The sequence below is a fragment of the Tiliqua scincoides genome, chromosome 4, assembly GCF_035046505.1.
Source record: "Tiliqua scincoides isolate rTilSci1 chromosome 4, rTilSci1.hap2, whole genome shotgun sequence".
Lineage (NCBI taxonomy): Eukaryota > Metazoa > Chordata > Lepidosauria > Squamata > Scincidae > Tiliqua > Tiliqua scincoides.
The window spans coordinates 198,878,489-198,899,606 of NC_089824.1; the positions used below are offsets into that span (position 1 = coordinate 198,878,489).

Consider the following 21,118-nt stretch of genomic DNA (forward strand, 5'->3'; position numbering starts at 1 on the left):
AGATTAGGCTATGTGCCTCAAGGGTTAAACAGCCTGGTACTTGAGGGGGGCACTGTTGCCTAATCACTATTATAGCCACAGAGGCTTGAGCAGCTGGTATAGTGAAACTTTTTTTTATAGATTGGTCCCAGTGCTACAAAGTTTGAGAACCACTGGTCTAGATCCTTCTTGGGACAGAATAAGAAGATGGTAATGTACAGAACATTAAGTAACCGGGGAAATAATATAGCACCAGCCACTGTCTGGAGGGGCTACATATGAACGAAACCTGTCTTCCTTACAAGAGATCTGTGTATTCTGTTTAGTGCTGGAGACAGAATCAAATAACTGTTTGAGATTTTTTTTTTAAAACTAGAAGAATAGTCATTTCTTCATCCTAGTAGCCCTTGTGGTTTTGTCATGCCTCAGAATGCCTTGCAGCTTTCAGGTAGTGCCCCAGAATAGCACAACACAACCAATGAAGTGGGTTGTGTACCACCACTACACAGAATGCTTTGCGGTTTCTGGGTTGCACCAGCCCTGTGATCTAAAAGTCAGGTCATGAACCACTGTTTTAGTCTGTGATATTGTAATTGATCCTAATAAAGGTATTGCTCTACTGTACATTTTTAAAATCTTCTTCACATGAGTTTTTGAAAGCTTATTTGACACAAATCTACCTCTTTCTGTTTGTAGGCTTAGGCAATGAATTACGTGGGCCAGCTTGCTGAAACAGTGTTTGGCACTGTGAAGGAGCTGTACAAGGGCCTGAACCCAGCTACTCTGACAGGCTGCATTGATGTCATTGTGGTGAGGCAACCGGATGGCTCTCTACATTGTTCACCTTTTCATGTACGCTTTGGGAAGCTGCGTGTTTTGCGTTCCAGCGAGAAAGTGGTAAGTGACTCTGATATGCAATTACACCTAAGAATCCTAACCACGTTTATTCAGAAGTCCATTTATTTCAGTGGCACTAAGCACTTCTAAGAGAGTGCTTAGGATCACAGCTTTTATGTGGCAGGGTATGAGATGGAGCGAATCTCATAAAGCACCCTGTTCACAGTATCATTTCAGCATGGCAAGGTGAAGATAACTGGGCAAACTGTGACCACTGAGCAAATTCAGTAACCCATGCTTAAAGGTCATATGAATTGGCATATTACCTTTAAGTGGCCCACAGGACTTAAGCTCCTTTGTTTGGACACATAACACAGGCATACATACATTTCACTTCCTTAAACATTACACCAATTCCTGGGTATATTTGGGGTGCCGATTCCAAAAATGGCATCCGTTTTGCCCTATCGCGTCTAGTTTTGGAGACACGGCATAGCCTCTTTAGTGAACGGTTCAAGCAGCTTCCTTATGAGGAAGCCTACACCATGTCTTCCTCATGAGGAAGCTGCTTGAACTATTCATTAATGAGGCTATACTATATCTCCAAAACCAGACGTGATAGGGCAAAACGGATGCCATTTTTGGAATCGGCACCCCAAATTCATGTCAAATCCCAAACATGTCAAGTTTGGGAAAAACTTTTCTGACCCTCAATTTTGTAGGCTTGTGTAATTGAACCAGTATTAGTATCTCTTCTTTAACTGGCTTTTGCAGAAGCCCACCAAATGTGCTCAATTGTATTGATCCATTTGGCAACGGAGATGCAATCTGCAGTGTCATGTCTTGCATCTACATCAGATACTCAGTACTATGCAACTAGTTCTGTGCAAAGGTGTCACTGCTGTGTTGTGAGATTTCAGCATTTTGTCCTCTCATTCTTTGCTGTGTCTGATTTTTGTCAGGTGTGCTGTGTACTGTACTCCTTGTGATGCCAAATCCTCACTTCCACTGGCAAAGAAGCTATCTATGACTTATGGCAAGCAATGTGACTTGGGGTAGTTCCTTTCTGGAAAGGGATACGAATGCAAAAGAAACAAAATGGAATTCTGTGCTGCTCAAGCAGAATTACCAGACATCCTCTTTTTCTAGGACATGTCCTCTTTTTAGCTTCAGGACCTGAAAAATAACTTAAATGTCCTCCTTTTTCCTGTGAGCAGGCAGCGCTTAGCCACCTTGTAATTAATAAGTTATATGTAATATAGTTTTAAATTTAATAATAATATTGTATAGTATTTAATATAGTATTTATATTAATAAATATAGTAAATAATATAGTATTTCAATTAACCACATGAAATCAATATACTTAGCTTTTCTTTTGCCCTACATTTTTCTTGGGTGTCCTACATTTTGGTGTGTTTTGTCCTTTTCTGCGGTTATGACATCTGGTCACCCTGTGCTCAAGTGGCCTCTGCGAGCATGCAGGAATGAAACCCCTCCTGCTGCTAGATGCTAGAGCAGTTAACCAATTTTTAGAAGCACGGGCTCATTTAGCTTAGAAGTCTGCAAAACTGGAGTGTATTGTGCTAGGAGCTTGGACTGAAAGCAGAACCAGGCCTGCTACCTGGCTGCTATTAAATTAGCCTGACTGTTTCTTTTATTGCCACCTGACTGTTGCATGTTTCCCATGCTTGGCCCCCACTTCTGGCCTGTGAGGAACTACCATAGAATAACTGGGAAGTGAGCTACCTGGTGAGGAACTACCATAGAATAACTGGGAAGTGGATTCTAGTGTAGATAATGGTTGAATTAAGCCTGGTTCTTTTCCTTACCTTTATTGAAATCTACAAGGTGTTTTCCTAGATTTAAGGTAACATTAACACCTCCACCCCTCTCTTTCTTTAGGTTGACATAGAAGTCAATGGGAAGCCAGTTGATTTGCATATGAAGTTGGGAGACAATGGAGAGGCTTTCTTTGTCCAGCAGATGGAGAAAGAAAAGGTGGGCACTAATAAGCTTTGAAAAATTAACCAGACTAGCTTTTGTCTTCTAGTCAAATTGAAGAAGTCTCGTTTTTTCTAATGCAATGCACCTTGTCACCTCCTTACTGGAAATCTTGGCTTGTGCTTTTTTCCTTTTGTGCCCATTGATTAACCTGGTAAGTTACTCTTGCTTGCTTGCTAACTCCTGTTTAGCACAGTCTGTTTGACTTCTGGCCTTGCTGTTTTTCCTGCTGGACTTGCTGTTTTTCCTGCTGAATCTCTTGCTTGTTGCTTGGCCCATTCTTGCCTGCTTCCAGCAGGGGGTCAATTTTTCTTTCTCTGAAAATCTGTAAGCAACCAACTGACTTTGAAAAGAGTCCTACTGACCTGCTGATAGAATAGATGGGCTTTCTCTTGCAGATTGCTTCCCTAGTAGGCAAGCATATAGAGAGCTAGTGTTCTGCAATGTTGTTGGCTGAACTGTGACTATCATTAATTCTCCACACAAGTGATGGTCACTAATGGTTTTATTTAGAGGGTTCCATATATAGCTTCTTGCAACTTAAGGCTCTAAACACAGGTCTGCAATAGGGTATCCCCTTGTCCCAAAAAAGTGAGGGAGGAGGACGTAGCAGGAGGCTGGGTTATGCTGTTTAGCACTAGGGACAGTCCTGTTAGTTTACTGTATCTGCCTGTGTTGAATGGTGTAGTACAGAGGTCTCCAAACATTTCAGCACGAGTGCCACATCACACATTTTACACATTTCATGGGCTGGGGAAAAAATCCGTTTTATGAATGAAATATAAAATAAATTTTACTTGGATTTTTTTGGTAATCAGCATGAAATGATTCAGAACAAAAGTTATGTGACAATTAAAAAAAACAATGCAATGTTTAGACTGGGAAATGATGTGTAATGAGTAAAAAAAATCAAACATTAGCAAATGCTCTGACCAAAAAAAAAAAAAAAAAAAGCAGCTGCGGGCCAGGCTTGGATGTGGCCCCTAGGCCATTCTTTGGAGACCCCTAGTGTAGTAAATAGAGCAGGACCTCTACTGTATTGGAGAGACTTAATTCAAACCCCGCCCCCTGTTAACCATCAAGTTGATTAGGTGATCTTTGGTCAGACTCTTTCTTCCCCAGGCTATTCCACCTCCTAGAACTATTAGGATGATATGGGTTTTATGTCCATCTAAGCTGACCCTAAGCTATGTTTGCAGAAAGGAAAGAAACAAATGTGATAAGAGAGTTAGTATTGATAATGGCATTGCAGTCTGTATCTATGTACACTCTGGTTTGACAGAATGCATGCAAAATGGTCAACTAAGACTGAATTCAGCTGTGTGTTCAAATTCTGCTGTTTAATACATCTATCTCATTCTTTTCTATCATCAGAGGTCAGGGTGTATGGTCCCTAGCTTCGTTTTATCCTGATAATAACCTTGTGAGATAACTGGTTCCAAATAATTCAATTTGTTAGGTTGATCAGGAATTTGGACCCTGGTTTTCGCAGCCCAAATTCCCTACCCTAACCACTGTCCCCTACCCCCCTCACTGGCTCTCTGAAACTACACAGATAATCTAGTCTCTGAAGTATCTCTGACCTCTTGAAATCCAACTCTTTCTCTTTTGCATCTGAGTTATTGCCAAGCAAGTGGAAAACATTCATGAGAATATCCATGGTATTTAAACAATCCCCTCTGAAATCTTCTAAATGGCTGATCAAAGAAACATACCTTGAGGACTAGGCACTTGCTTCTTGCAAAAATGGAAGCTGAAGTTCTTGGGATGCTAAACCTAGAGCCTGCTTGAATCTGCATTATGGGTACCAGTTGCCCAAGCTGGCCCCCGAAAGGAAGGATAGTCAATAGAAAGCATCTTTTCTTTGCAGTAGAAAGACTACTGCAATGTCTTCACCATTTTTCCTTTCTCCTAATTTACATATTCATATCATAGCCTCAGCCCTACTTGCTTACCTCCCTTGCTGACTATTTCCACATCCTGGTTTTCTAGATCTTTGGTTTCAGGATTGGGCCCAGGATTTGGGGAGCAGTAGTTGGTTCTATTATGTTTTTGCTTCACATTTGGAGAGTTTGACTTTCCTTGGCACCAAATGTCACTTCTCTTTTGCGTGGATTTTAGGAGAGCATTCCTGTCTCCTTATGCACATCTCCCATCCCCTTGGAGAAAAAGTCAGAACCTGTGGCCAGATCTTCTAGCTTGTATGGAAACCCTGAGGGCTTGATTTCAGAGATGGCCCTTCGTAAGAAAAGAAAGCGCAAGAAGAAGTCCAAGAAGAAGGAGTCAACAGCAGAATCCACTTCAGAAGAGGAGACAGAAAGTGAGAGGGCTCTGGAGGAAAAGAGAAAGCTATTGACTTCCAAGTGAGTTTTTGTGATTGCTGTTTAAGATAAATTGTCTCAGAAATGATGAACACATACTGTCAGTTGCTCTGTTCCATTTTACAGAAGCTTCTCTACTTGGTTGCCTAAAGCTGATTCTTTCTTGCCATAGTTAACCAGACAAGTAGTTAGTTATAAACTTGACATTAGATTTAATCAGTATAACTTTCCAGTGCCAAAAGACAAAGTCTGGAACAGTTCTAGGCCTTCATATCATAATGACCACATTAAATGGGCACATTACTCTCTATGTGTTAAGACCTCTTTTGAATAAGACCCACTACTACTAATGCTGCAGTTGTACCTAATATTCTTTTCCTTTTATCAGCAATTCAATGTATTACTCATTCACTGATACTCAGAATGAAGGAGGAGGAATTTTGCAATCTAAGGAAGACCATCCCTATTCTGATGGAGAGTTGGCTCCCTTACTGAGGTAAAAATAGTGGCATATGATGCAACAATGAACTACAGGTTGATTAAGTTGTATGGAGGGCATTGGCCAAATAGAGAGAAAGGCGATATGAAATTTATTGGAGCTAGGGAAACTTGGAGTCTATCGGATTCCAGCCTAGATCTCAAGCAGCTTTTTCTTCCTGGCTCTTCCTGTGAATCCAAGATGGTGGCACCCAGGAGAGCCCGGAAGAAGAGGCTGCTGAGGTATCCTGTGGTCCCTCTGTGAGTTTGCCACAGTGCCCGTAGGCACCACAGCACACAGTTTGGGAACCGCTGGTATAGGGGATACAGTATTGCTTAAATGTTTATGCCAGTGGTATTTTCTTCGAGGGTCTTATTTTTTTTGTCAGGAATATGGCACACCAGAGAAGTTTAAAATTACTTCCCATGTTTTGCTTCATCTCCTAGCCTTTCCCCAAACTGCCCGTCAGCCCCCAAAAGTGACTCTGAATTGGAGATCAGAAATCCTGAGCTACCACTTGGCTCTGAATCTCACATGAAGTGGTCATGGGGAAGACTTCCTGAGGTGAGTGTGGTGACAGAAGAGCTTTTCTGAGTGGTGCCTACACGTGGGGCCGAGCAAATATACACACATGTACATATGTTTCTCCTCCCTGCCCATTTCAGTGTGGATTTGGTTTTCTTTGAGCAATCATTAAACTTTCCTTCAAAAAAGTGAACCCATGCAGCTACATTTGTCAATGTTTATAACATCCAACTTTGCTTCTTTCTGCACTGTTTTTCTCTCCTAATTCAAGTCTCTTTTCTGTTTTTAAGGTGAGCAAATCAGAAAGTGTTGAAACAACAAAGCCCATTTCAAGTATTGCCACGACGGCAGCCTTTGCCTCAACAGCAACCATTCCTGTGGGAGAGAACACTCACTTTGTGGCCATTACAGGAGACTTGGAAGGGAACTTGGGCACTGTGGACTCTGATGATGCACCAGATTATCCAGCTGCTCCTTTAATTAGGCCAGCACCTGTCTTTTCTACTGGAATTGGCCTTCCAGGGGGTCAAGAGCCCTGCCCTTCCATTCAGGTGATTGGTAGTGATGAGTCTGCTCAGACCCTCTCCAGAGATGTACAAGGCCTAGCAACAACAGCAGGGTGTGAAGGAAATACATGCATAGAGAACATGGCTGAAAAGATCCAGGAAATTGATCAGGAATTCTCATCCCCAAAGAAGACTAGTTTGGATTCCACAGAGTCCGGCAGCAATCTGGAGCTGAAATTGGAGAAAAGAAGGGGTAAGAAGAGGGTGACAGCCAGTAAAATGCTTACTATGGAAAGGCTGTGGAGCAAGGCACCTCCATTGAAGTATTTGGGGAGTTAATCATATTGTGTCTTAATCTCTTTGAGACTCTGTGAAGAGAAGCCCTCATCTGGGACCTACTGATATTTACTTAGAGGATCTCTCAAGCTTGGACTCTGAGCAGGTGGCACTTTATTTCCCCAAAAGGTATGACAGATATTTGTCAGTTGCACTATGCTGTGTAAAGATAACTGTATTAGATAATGTTCTGAATGAATGATGTACTTCAGTGGTTTCCAAACTTTATAGTGCAGTGACCCACCTCATCCTCCACAGTGGGGTCATGAGATGCTCCCTGTAGCACTGCAGTGCATTATTGGAAGCCCCCCGGGGGTCACTTCCTGGTCACGCCAGAACAGTGGCCCACTACATTGGCCTCTGCAGGCCCCAAAATATCCCACAGAAGCAACTTCTGGTTTGCAGAGATGGCCAACAATTGAAGAATCTTTCTCAGGTTCCATGGAATAAAGGAGAACTTCCCAAAATAAAGCAATCCTCCCCTCTTTATTTATATATTAATACCCTGATTTGTAGTGGTGACTGGCTCCCAAAGCAGCTTACCTTACCTTTCAAATTGACAAAACAATCCCATATAGTAGTGGGAAGGTATTTGCTAGGGGCCAGAAAAGACTCCCAAAGTCAACTGTGTATTTATTCATTTTATTTAGTTTTCACATTTTTATACCACCCTTCCTCCAAAGAGCTCAGGGTGGTGTACACAGCTGTTCCCCTTTTGTCCTCACAACAACCCTGTAAGGTAGGTGAGGCTGAGAGAAAGTGACTGGCCCAAGGTCATCCAGGAAGCTTCATGGCTGAGGAGGGATTTGAACCTGGATCTTCCAGGTCTAAGTCCACCTCTCAAACCACTACACCACCATAGTCCAGGCTCTTCTCCTAGGCAGGGTACAGAAGGGTCTGTGGATGGACTTGGGGGCTGACTGTTAGAAGAGGTGCAGGCACAGAAGCAACCTCTCTGTTGCTTGTAGGGTGGAGATGACCTGCATGGCATTGATACTTGGTTTTTCTTTGTTAGTGCTGCTGAACTGAGTGGTCAAGCCCAGACTGAACCTAGTAGCTTCTCCTGTGCCTACCAGCAGGGTGACTCTACTGTTGGCAACAGCACAAATAGCTTCTTGGAGTCTCCAACGTGCCCCCATATCCTCCTGTCTGTCTGTGGAGGTCTTGGGGATGATGGGGAACTAACTCATGGTAGGTCTGAGAGAGAGGGAAGAATGTATGCTTTGAGCGTTCAGTAGCCACTCCCTACTCCTGGTTTCACATAAGGCTATTGGGATACTGCAGCCCTGGCATGAATTTTTCTTCTCCCTTTCACTTCTAGCAGAAAAATTTATGAAGCATATAGTCTCCTTTGAAGAGTTTGTAAAGAATCCAGCAATACTTGAGGATCCCAATTTGGTGATTCGGATCCACAAGAAGTGAGTTGAATTAATTCTCTCTGCTTTGTCATAGGTGTTTTCCCCCAAATGTCCTTTATATGTACTGGAAATTCTATGCTTGTAGAATGCAAAGTTATGTGTTATTGCCTGTTGCTTGAATTCTATTCTCCCTACATCAAAGACTGTTGATATATGGTGGTGCTCTGCTTTCCCTCTATTTCAGTGTTTCCCACCCTGGTGGGCTGTGACCTACCAGCCAGAGAAGCACTTGTCCCTGCCCCTTTAAAGTGCAGGGAGGGGGAAGGCAGCTGGGAATGGGAGAGGGTTTTTTCATCTATCCACAGCCAGAGCTGCAGTCCTGGGGAGCCTTCCCAGGTCTTTCCTCTATAAGTCTGAAAAAGGAGAAAGAAGGGCACTTCTGGTTTTCATGATGCTCAAAAGTTGATGGAGTCAAAAGGTCTTCAATCCATTGACTAATAGTAGGGGACACTTATCCACTTATCCTTTCAATTCATCAATATCTGTCTTTTAGCTACTATAAAGACAGAGTCCATTTCTGCTGTCCCACAGTTAAGTTCCATGATACACGTAAATAGGTCAAAAGGACATGGGTGTCAGCAAATTGTTGCAATATAACTTTAAAAAAAAAACACCATGTATTTTGTTGCCCGCAAACCCACAAAGGTAGCGTGAGGTTTGTACCCAGTATGCAAGATCTAATTACACACCAAAGGAAGGTACAGCAGATAATAGCGTGTTTATTCCTGGTACCTAAGCAAGGCAGCAAGGAGTCCAGTTGCCTCAGATCATATGAAAGTTTAGTTAGACGCAGCTAGCTTGTTATACTCATTTCAAACACAAGCAAGCGTATGAGCAAGGGTCCAGTAAAATTCCACTCTTCTCTGCCCAGTCCCTCCGACCTGCACTCCACCCTTTGCCAGATTGAGTTTGGACTGCAATTGCAAGATAACACAGACTGGCTCTGTCTGGTCTTCAAGGACCAAGGCACTGGGACTAAAAGCACTGAGTGATGGCATGAAGGCGAAAGGTTTGTAAGCTGGCTCTGTGTTGTCGCTATAACAAAGGCACTGGGTGAGGGGTAGCATACAGCTTTTTGCTAACAATTGTATTAAGACCAGAGGCAGAGTCAGTGAGCTGATGTTAAAATGGCGTTACTTTGGTCAGAGTTTAGTAAGCGCTCTTGGCTCACAGCATCAACATGTTATGATAGTGTTCATGTTGCACTTCTCAGGTGAGACTTGGGAAAAATCTTTTTCCCCATCCCATTTGCTAGCAACAAAGGAGTTCTGAATTACTGTATATCGATATCTGATACCCATCCACACTGTGTTTCCAATAGTCCTCCTGCATCAAATTGCTTTGCTGCCAGTTGTGTGAAATGTTGAACAGTGATAACATGAAGTTTGTTCTCTTTTCTGTTCTTGAAGATATTACAACTGGGCAGTTGCAGCTCCCATGCTTCTCTCCTTGCAAGCTTTTCAGAAGAATCTTCCCAAGGTACTATCAAACTCAGTGTGGCTCTGTGTGACTTCTTAAGTGTCTAGATCAGGGGTCTCCGAACCCTGGCCCAGGGGCCAGATGCAGCCCGCAGTGAGCCTGTATCTGGCCCACAGCCAGCCTCTTGTCCCCTGAAAGCCTCTGGCTGAACATGACCAGAGCTGTGCTCTGATTGCATCTGGAGGGTGTTCTGAGGGCCGGAGAGGCTGAGTGAATGAGCCCACTCATTCATTTATTCATTCATCTAAGTTCCATCTCTTATTTATTTAAATTTTATATTTAAATTTTTTTCTGGCCCTCAGCACTGCGCCAGATATTTCATGTGGCCCTCTGGCCAAAAAGCTTGGAGACCCCTGGTCTAGAGCTTTAATTTTTGAGAATGGTTTGGTGCAGACTACCAGCTTCTGCATGAAATACTGTAACTCTTGCCCTTATTAACACTCTGGCAGTACCTCTCTGGAAGTCTTTACTAGGGCTGTTGCAATATGATATCGGTAAATTCAATCTAGTCCACTTCCATTGAATCTTCAGATCTGTGCTTCACATACAACTCTGTATAGTGTTATATTCTCTGGCTTCCAGTATATGTTGATTTCCATGAACTTAAGATGAAAAAGGTTGGCAGTAAATTTTTGCCCACAGTGAGTGCTGTCTGTCTGTTTGATGGATGCAATGCCTTTCCTATATTTGGTATCTGGCCATGGAACTGCTAACATTCTATAATGAAGCTGTTATCAGTCCTAATGATAGTGGTGTATTTTAAAAAAAATCCACACAGTACTCTGTGGCTAAAGAAACTAACTGACAAACGTTTTGCAAGATCCATGTGGACATTTCCAAGAGTCTTCTCTTGCTGACCTTGTGAAGGACAAAGTGTAGTAGGGAGCCTCAAAAGGTTCATGATTCCTAAAGCATCAGCTGTACAAATACAGACATGCATGCTTACCTCATGCTTATAATGACCTAGGCAAAAGGAGGATCAGGATTACCTGGCCCTTTTTCAAATGAGTGCAGCTAACCAATTCTCCTATTAGAAAATTTTATAACCTGTCTAAATTGGGGAGGACGGAATGATGTGCCTAATGATATAGAATGAGTTTGTGAAATACCATTGCAAAGTGATTTGAAGAATTGGAAGAGAATGGCAAACAGACTTGGTTGTCTAATAATACATCCACAAATGGCAAAAGACGGGGGTGGGGGTGGGGTGGGCAGTGCTGGCCCATCCCTGATAAGCCTGTTTACATCATGAGCCCATAGGTGATGTAGAGTATTTCAGAACATTTGTTGGGAATGGTTGTTGAGCCCACCTATCAATTGTAGCCTACATCTTATCCACAAAACACTCATTGGAGACTGTCAAATGCTTTGCTGAAATCTAAGTATGTTGTGTCCATGATGTTCCCACAACCTATAGATTAGTTGGTAACCAGATAAAAGCCCACACAAACTTTGCTCACGTGGGTTGGGGTGGGGGGTTCAGTGGGTTAGGGTAAAAGTTAGGATATTTTTTATGTCCACAATTCTTGTCTGGGCCTTTATATAGAACCATTGTCTGTCTTTTGTCCATATTTTCAGAGTACGATTGACAAATTGATGAAGGAGAAGATGCCCAAAAAGGGAGGCAGGTGGTGGTTTTCTTGGAGGAGAAGAGAACTCTCAAATGAAGAGGTAAGCCTGTTGTGATTGCATCTAGCTGTGCTGTGCGAAGTCATTGTGTGTCAATTTTTCTCTGTGGTTTTGCATGGAATAGCCCAAACCAAAGTATCACAAATGAGCTAAACTGGCATCATCAACTTATTGAAAGATATTGGAAAAAATGAATATGAGAATTTTTTTTCATAAAGCACTCAAAACTATAAGAGATGCAATGGGTTTCTTTGCCACTCAGTAAGTAATGCTAGAAACCTGGATGTTTTTGGAGGAACAGATGATATGGTGCTTTAATATGTGAGCATGCCCTTGCTCCCAAGAGGTGTAACTGTCTATGTGGAAATGGTGCTGGTTCTTCCCAAATAATTCTGATTTGGCATTATGGGAATGGAATTCAAAGACGATATGCTACAACCTGTCCAGTCCTGCTAAGATAACATCAGAGGGCATCCTAGATACTCTAGGATCCTTATACTCCAAGTTACTCTATAGATATTTGATATAAGCAATATCCATTGGCACAAGAAAGGCTTTTTAGTTCTCAGCATGTCTTAAAAATTTCTGTCTCCAGGAAAATAACTAAAAATATTTGGTGGAATTCATCTTTTTTTCTTCTTCCAGAACTGGGTGGCTGGTCAATCCCTACTTTCTACCTTCATTGTCCTCTGTAGGTTGCCTATTCACCTTGCAGTTGGGCTTATAGAAGCAGGTCTCAAGTGGCAGAATTATTGTGCCTTGGTGTAGACCATACGGTAGACCTAGCAGCCTCATGTTCCCTTGGCTCCATCTCTTGCCAGCTAACCTTTTGGTTGTAGGCCCTATGCATGCTTTTGCCCCAGTCCTCCTCCTTTCATTCTGTGCTTTCTCCGCCTATGGATTCTTCAAGTCCTTGCTTTTTGGGCCAGTACTTCTTTAGCCACCTTGCCTCAAGTACTAGTTTACCACTAGCAGCTGCTAGCTTAGATGACTTTGAAAGGAGATTAGGCAAATTCATGGAGGACAGGTCTGTTGATGGCTAAATATGCCACTGAATACCCATTGCTCAGAAGAAATGGAGAAGGGCTATTACCTTTATGCCCTTCTTGAAGGCTTCTTGTGGGCGTCTGGTTGGCCTTTGTGGGAAATTGGAAACTGAACCAGGTGGATTTTTTTGGTCCAGACCAGCTGGGCTTGTGACCAGCATTACGAGCACTCTTCTCTCCCCCCCCCCACTCCCACAGCATACAATCCTAATTTTAAGCACTATGAACTTTCTTCAGTACCTCTCTAATTAGCCCTTTCTTCCTCAGTTCTCTGTCCATCTCTTTTCCTTGCTACTTTAGCTACCTTTCTCATTCTTCTGGTGACCTCTTTCTGATAGGGTCATGCAAGGCTGTTGTAGAATATCTGGGATAGTCATGTACACAAATAACCTACATTTATGATGTGATGAGGTAAATAGAAAAACTGTAAGCTTTTCTTTGATAGGCATTTGATGCAATCTACTAGGAGACATCTTTGCGTTCAGTAGATCTTAAATGAGCTCTTAGTTGAGTCCTTGAACTGTTGAACGGCTGCTGTGCATACAAGACCATTCTTTAAGGAAACTTAGCCATTGCCAATCTTTTGTCTTCATAGCAAAAATCCAGAGCCAAGAAAACCAATACAGCAGATAAGCATGGAAAGGACTCTTTACAGAGGTAAAGTGATATGGGCTGATATGAAACAAAAGGGTTGGAGTGTCTAAGGTGTGTGTGTGTGAGTGTGGCGTGCGCTTGCGCTTGCGCTTAAATCTATATGGGTATTATAATGAGATTTGCTTCTTCTCTCCCCCAAGCAGTGCATGAAAGTTCTGCATTGTAGATTTGACCACTGCTCTTGGTCTTGTCCCTGTTTTTACTTTGACTACTTATTCCTCTTCTGTGTGGACACAGGAGAAGAGAAGATGCTTCATCCAGTGATGATGAGTCTATATCTTCAGGTCAAGGGGATGGACCCATACCAGATTCAATTGCATTGAAATTCCTTCCAACCTACAAGAAATCTTTGAGACTTTCTTCTGCTCAAATTGTATGTGGTTTTTGAGCTTTTTTCCCCCTTGCCGTTTGTGAGCATAATTGTTTTAGTCGCGTAACTTTCTGTTCGGAGAGATAGGCCTCTTAGCAAATATTGTGGGACTTAATACTGAGTAACCATTCATACAATTGGGCTGTATAACTATCAAAAAGCAAAACATTAGTAGCAAGATCAAATACTGAATGTGATTATTTGTTTTAATCCTCTCCTGACTGTAGAAGAGTCTAAACCTGAAAGATGGTCCCAATGAGGTAGTGTTCAGTGTGACCACCCAATACCAGGGCACATGTCGCTGTGAAGCCACCATTTACCTATGGAATTGGGATGACAAGGTGGTGATATCTGACATTGATGGAACTATCACCAGGTAAGTCGCTTCTGATATGAAAGTGTAATGGCCACCAACGATTGTTCCATGCAGTTTATGAGGGACCCTGCTGTTTGCTACTTTGCCAAGGGTTCATACTCCAGTTATGTGCGTAAATGTATGTTTCTAATCTTCTCTTTGGTCTCATCAGGTCTGATGCTCTAGGCCATATCTTGCCACATCTGGGGAAGGACTGGACTCAGCAAGGGATCACTAAGCTCTTCCACAAAATTCATCTGTAAGTTCTTTATGTATAAGGGCCATTGGAACCTAATCTTGGAGGATTGTACCCCTTTTGCTGACTCCTTCAGATCATTAGTTAGGCCTGCACTGCAGCAATAACTGGAGAGCCGTGTGCACCTTATTTTGATGCATGTTAAAATTGGCGTGTGTTGAATACTTTGTGTTGCCAAACAGCAAGCTAAAGTGGGCCTTCCTTATCTATGGGCTCAGCACCTGTGGATCTGAGTATCTGCCGAAACCAAGCCCATGCCTCAGAAGGTCTCCCGTAGGCAACCAGAAGTCACCTCCTGCCAGTGACTTCAGGTTGCATCAAGAGGGTGTTGTAAGGCACAGGGAGGCCACGTGCATGACCTCCCCATGCCTCAGAACACCACCTGGTCATGACTGCAAGTTGCCCGTGTGAACCGGAAGTTACTTCTAGTCACATCCAGGAGGCCGCCTGAGGAAGCTGGAAAGTTGGTGTGGCCTCCAGGTAAATTTTTACAGCACCAATTGAAAAAGGGAGCTGGTTCTGACACCATTTCACCAACATTCAATGGTGCCCCTGCCACTTTTTGTCAGTCTTTCATGGGCTGCTATTAGCGGTTCAGAAAACATTGCCCCCAACAGACTGCTTCTGTTCTCCCTGACTTGGCTAGGATCACTCACCTGACCAGTGCAGAAAGGACTACCCTCATGATTTGCTCTTAAAGATATCAACAAATAACCAAATTCCTTTTGGATGGGTATCATTGTGAACTCATTGCATTTACTATGTGAGACTCTTGTTGATTGGTATTGTGTAGTGAAGGAAAAATCAGCCCTATGTTCAGGGTAAAAAGCGACACTGAAAGCAGCTGATCAGAAATACAATGATTATGAATAACCCCATCCCTCTTCAAAGGAAAACATGTTTGGGGAATCATTTCAGGTCCTGTGAAAGCATTAGATTTCCACACAAAACCAAAATGTTTGAACAAATACTGTTGTGTGTACTTAAACATCATTGCTTAAAACCCCTAGGTGTCATCTCCAATTGCAAAGGCTTCACTGAATTTAGTTCTCTTCCAATTTAGAAATGGATACAAATTTCTCTACTGTTCAGCCCGAACTATTGGGATGGCGCACATCACCAAAGGATACTTGGAATGGGTCCGTGATCAGGGCTGTGTCCTTCCGAAAGGTCCTGTTCTGCTGGCACCTAGCAGCCTCTTCTCAGCAATTCATAGGTAAGCTTTTCTGTCTAACAATGTTTTCTTGTATATGATGAGCACTTTTTTAAAAAACCAATTTTTTCTTTGCTTAGTCTTCTCTAGCACAGAAAAGGACAGGAAAATAATTTGGCATAGAGGTGCACATTCTAGAAAGCTTGGAACTCTGGAGCTAAATTTGCATAGTTTCATTCAGTGTCATGTGCGTGGATATGGGGGTAATGAAGTTGTCTTACTTTAAAGAAGAAAAATAATTATATGAGCAAAGTGCCATTTGGTGTGGTATAGTGAGAGGATTTTAAAACCAACTTATTTTTAGAAGAACCCTGGTGTGGGGAGTGCATTGTGCACTTGTATTTTCTGTACAGAGAGACTCCTTGCATCTCCTGCTGGGTCTTTGAGTGAGGACTTGCCTAACCAGTGGATTAGGGGATGAGAGGCACCATTTACCCTCACAGCAAGTGCCCCTAATTGCTGTATATTTCTCCATAATTAAAACTGGAACCCATTCGCTTTCCTAAGAGAAAAATGAAGTGGTGCACTTGGAGACGGGAGAAGCTAATGTGGCACACAGCTACCCTGGGTCTATTGCTTGGTCACACTAATATGTGACAAAATGCTGGACGATTGTTGTAATAAGAACTGATACATAGATTCCTCTTTATCTGTTCTGGAAGGGACTGTAAGGAGAGGCAAAAAAGCACTAACTTCACTTCTGCCCCTGGTTGTGAGTGGGGGGGGGGGAGGAACAATGCCGCATTTGTGAGAAGCCTGTCCACCACATTGTAGGGAAGTGATTGAGAAGAAGCCGGAGGTGTTCAAAATTGCTTGCTTGACAGACATCCGGAACCTTTTTGGTGCCAACAGACAGCCCTTCCATGCTGCCTTTGGAAACAGGACAAATGTGAGTGTGCTTCATCTTGGGGCTGGTGAAGGGGTGGGGGTTGTCTTCAGCAAGTTCTGCATTACCTTGACTGTTGCCTTGTTCCATTGGTTTGAGCAGGATGCCTATGCCTACAAGATGGTGAAGCTTCCACAGTCTCGTATATTCACTGTGAACCCCAAAGGAGAACTGGTCCAGGAGCTCATAAAGATCCACAAGTCCACGTAAGCTTGCAAACATGTCCAGTACATTTTCTCCATAGTGGGCAAAGCTGTTTGCAGGACAGGAATGTGCACGGTACTTCAAACCCTCCCCCAATCAACATTCTTTGCCAAACAAATCCAAATTCTAAGAGGTTTCTCAACTCAGGTTTCCACAAACTGGCTAATGCTGCCTGACAGAAGGAATTTTTTCTGCACTCAGGAGCATTTGAGGTCAAGCATTTGAACTGTACTCTTCTTCATGAGTGGATGAGATTGATGGTCGTTTTGGCTGAATATTAATGATGCTTCTGTTCTTGTTCCCCACTAGTAACTTTTAAGAATGCTTGCTGTGTGAGCAGAGCATTATGTTAGGAGTTTTTTGGTTCCACCAGTATCAGTCTGATGTGGAGTCAGCTGGGTTACACTAAAGCAGGAGTGTCCAAACATTCTGGCGTCCCATCAAATGTCTCACAAACTACAATTCAGAGCATCATTACTTAGGAATAACACCCAGGGAAAGCAATGGGTCTGCTTCTGAGTAAATAGGGTTTCAGCTATGTGCAGCTGCACTTGGTCACAGCCATTTGCTGTTGCTTGTCTCTGCTGTGAATTGAATTGCACGCTCCCAGTTGTGTTCTAAGTAGTAAAATGTAGAGCTTCTGGCTTAAGAGCAGAAGACTCTGCCTTTGCACTGTTTTGCATCAGAAGTGTCCTGAGAAATTCTGAGTAAAAGATCACTTTTTTATGTTTTAGTTTTTTTCCTGTGCTGGTCTTCAATCACTGGTTCATACATGAATTGATCACCAAAAATTAGCTATTGGTGGGGCTTTCACAGTCAACTAGCTACCTCCCTTCCTGCCTTGCTGACCTTGCAAGGCATTCTGGAGCACTGCCATTATTCCATTCTCTTTCAAGTACCCCTAAAGGTCCTGTTGAGTGCCCCTGGGGGTACATGAACCCCAGGTTGGGAACCACTGTTCTATTAGTATGTTGTTTACAGTGCAGTTACTCTTTGATAGTGTTTACAAAAAGATGGTGAAGACCAGAATTTAAAACTTTATGAATAAAAATGAATCTTATGATCTTTTACTATATTTTTAATAAATTAGAGACTGTCAGTTCTTAGGTAATAATTACTGGTAGGTTATTTTTCAGGATCTGGCCTAGGGTAAAATCAGACAAAACTATAATCAGACACCCCACCCCCCAAGTTTAGGACCCCGACTTATCTGAGGGTCATAGAAAATTCTATCATTCTTGCCTCAAAACCTGCCCTCAACTTATCTGTGAGATGGACTTATAGATGGGTGTCTGTGGTATTTATATTTGTATTCCAGATCTCTCAGCATCAGTATATACCACATTCAGCCATGAGGTAATACAACGTAGTAATTTCTTTCTATTACATTGCATTACATTCAGTACCTCTAGTGGCTGAGTGCAGTATATACCAGGAAGTACATCTTTTGAGTTTTAGCCCTGAGAGGCTGGGAAACCTTGGGGTTAGTGGTGCAAGAAAGGAAACTTATTAATTCTTCATTTTTTGGTTTCTTCTTCTAGGTATGATCGACTGAGTGAGGTAGTAGAGCTTTTCTTTCCTCCTATTGGCAAGGATGTAAGTGCTTCCTTGGCATGTCCAGAATTCAGTCAGTTCTCTTATTGGCGATCTCCACTGCCTGCAGTTGACTTTGAAGATCTTGCCTGATGATACAGAATCAGCATCAAACCAAAGAATCTTTAGCTATTGGCTGACTAATGTGGGTTGCCAGGCAGCATCTGCCTCTTGTGACATATTCCCTACTATACAAAATAACTCACGTTATCAGAAAGATGGCAAGTCTGAAGGGCCATGCTTACCATTCCCCATACTCCACTGTAAAATAAGGAAGAGTCAACCCAGGTTTTGACATACTTGTTTAGATGATGTTGACTGAATGCAGCTTGCCTACAAACTAGGAGCATACAAGAGGTCATAAGCACCCTGTCTCCCTCCTCAAAGTTGGTGAGAGGTTAGATGGTGGATTGGGTTGAATATGAATAAGCATTGCTAATTACCCCCTCTTGTGTCCTGAGGATTTCTTGGAAGGTGTCAGTGGGAACCCTACATTTTGGCATGGGGGGGCAGGGAGAAGAAAAGAACTTAGCTTGTTGTGGTGATTTTAATGAACTGCATATTTCCCCTGGCTTTGTCAGACAAATGTTATCAGATTATTCCTTCCTGGTATCAGTACATGACACTAACATGATGGTTGGTGCCCTAATACTCTCTGTCCACCTGCCTGAGCCACTTCGTTCTGGAGATGATTGTCTTTTTCTAATTATTACCTGGGACATTTTTAGACATGGCATTGAGTTGGGAGTGAACTGGATTTGTTGCAAAACTGTCTCTGCAAGATGTGAGATGTTCTTTGGAATGCATTAATTTATTGAGTAGTGGCTAATCTTGGGCTGCTGCTGGTTTACAGGTTAAAAGACCAACTGACACCCCATGTTTAACTGGGTGTGATAGTTCCAACATTCCAATGCATTTCCCCCCCAAAGTGTTGAGGAAATGTGTGCCTTTAGTCTCTTGATTAGGATTGGAGTGGGAAAATGAGAGTGGAAATGCATAATGGCAGGCAAAGAAGGGTGAAAACACAACACTAGGATACTCTGTGCAGACTTGAGTATCCTCAATGTCCAGTGAGACATTGTACTCACTGGACAATGTCAGCATTGCTGTGAACAGATGCCTCAACTTTAATGGAAGCAGGAGAATTGCACTTAAGACAACCTAATTCTTGTTCTACCTCACTTATGCTGTCCTCCTTTTGTGAACCCTTCAGCACATCAAGGGATGGTTTAACACAAGTCATGTGAGCCATCTTATTCTGTGATGTATCTGCTAGTCCACAACTAATGCAATTTGAAGGTTAAAAGGCTGCTGTGTGGGTGTGGTAATAAAAATACAAGTACTTGAGACATTTTGTGTATCTTTCTTGGCTTCCATCAGATCTCTGGGTTTTCAATCAACTATTTCAGACTACCCAGTTTATCACAAGTGTGTTCCCGTTTGCTGCTGTGCTAAGCAGTACATTCATAGTTTTTCATTGCAGCTTCATCTCCCTTTTAAATGTTATTTCTATTATCTGCTACCTTGTGCAGTAGTAGATAAGGTTTATCTTGTGCCTTTGGACTGATTTGTGGATAATCTGTGTGCCTGACATCAAAACTATCAGGTGAATCAGTGCAGTTGGATCCCATGAACAATTACTTGGAAATCAGTCATATTAAAATAAGTTAGACAGTAATTGGATTCATGGAAACATCTTTCACATCCCCCAAAACAGCAACTTGGTAGTCACTGATGTGGAAGAGAAGCCAGTGAAACAAACTAGCTTGAAACTAGCTGGTTTTGTGGCTGAAAACTGCTGAGTGAGCCTTTTCCATAAATCCCTTACCTCTTATTTGTAGAATGGGCTGGTGATAGTGCACTATTTTCTGATCACCTTAAGAAAATGAGTTATACAGAGACTTATGGACTTCTTCTGTTCTGATGGTGGCTAAGAATGGACCAGCTGGAGGAGAGATTTGAGATTGAACAGAGTTATGGATGAAAAGTCCATCACAGATTACAAGCCATGATGACTGTATGCAACATACAGGGTTTAGAAATAACCTCTCTCTGAATATCGGATGTAACAGGGTGGTAACAGGATACAGGTGTCTTTTGTGGTCCTGGAGGCATCTGGTGGGCCACTTTGAGTTATAGGAAGCTGGACTAGGTGGGGCCTCAACCTGATCCAGACAGGTTCTTCCTAAGTCTTTATGATTATCAACCAATCTGCTTTGCTTTCAGGAAGAGGCTCCTAGATTCTTTGCAGTGAGTTATGCCTCTATGGCCACAGGAAAAGATGTCCTCCAAAGCTTTGACATTCATGGTAATGAATCTAAGCTGTATCTGCCCAAAGCTATCTTTTTGGAAAAGCACCTTAGGTCAAAGAAGCTTTGCAGAGATTGTTGCCTACTATTCCACTGCAATAGCTGCTCCTCTGTATATTCTTCCTCCTATACCTCCTATACCTCCTTCATCCATTTCTATAGGATCAACTTGTCTCCCTGGCAAAAAGCAGGAGCTATTGGCTTAGAGAGGAGTAGAGAGCAGCTGAGACTCAAAGCTGCTTTTGAACACTACATTGATTGTTCATTCCCCAAGTCTCCCAGAGGAAATGTCAAGAGCTTACCCATAGAGGTGGCAGGTGATGCAGCCTATCAATGGGCTCCCTATTCCTGGCAGTGTGGCTTAATTCCCTCCCTATGTCATGTGAAAAGAATGTGTTGGCTTCCACCTCTCTGAGACTTAAAATCTCAGGTGTTTGCTAATAATTCATAATAAGCAGCCAGTACCCTTCTAGGCTTAGAGGAGCACGTTTACCATTGATCTTAGAATTCTAGTATATTTGGAGGAGACTCATTAGGATAGCTTACCTAGCTTTGTGGCCTAAAGGTAGAACTACACATTGCATCGAGTTCACTTTTTTTTTACTTCCCTTTTCTGTAACACAAGACAGTTGTGGGGAAGAAGGGCAGCTTAAGCAGGAAGGGTAGTTTGGAAAATCCCTTTCTTAGCTGTTTTTAATTCTGGGGGGGGGGAGAACAAGG

The 21,118-nt window shown here is 42.6% G+C and overlaps 1 protein-coding gene across 1 annotated transcript; it reads left to right on the top strand.

Annotated features, from left to right (window-relative positions):
- Positions 1–684: 684 nt before the first annotated feature.
- Positions 685–18,182, top strand: LPIN3 (lipin 3). The gene is made up of 19 exons (XM_066624693.1): positions 685–876; positions 2,722–2,817; positions 4,942–5,183; positions 5,530–5,637; positions 6,066–6,183; positions 6,435–6,903; positions 7,016–7,115; positions 8,002–8,177; positions 8,308–8,404; positions 9,814–9,883; positions 11,462–11,554; positions 13,154–13,215; positions 13,450–13,585; positions 13,810–13,958; positions 14,110–14,196; positions 15,257–15,409; positions 16,181–16,295; positions 16,395–16,498; positions 18,038–18,182. Exons 1-19 carry the CDS (start codon positions 685–687, stop codon positions 18,180–18,182), a joined length of 2,712 nt encoding a protein of 903 aa, XP_066480790.1.
- The last annotated feature ends 2,936 nt before the right edge of the window (positions 18,183–21,118 follow it).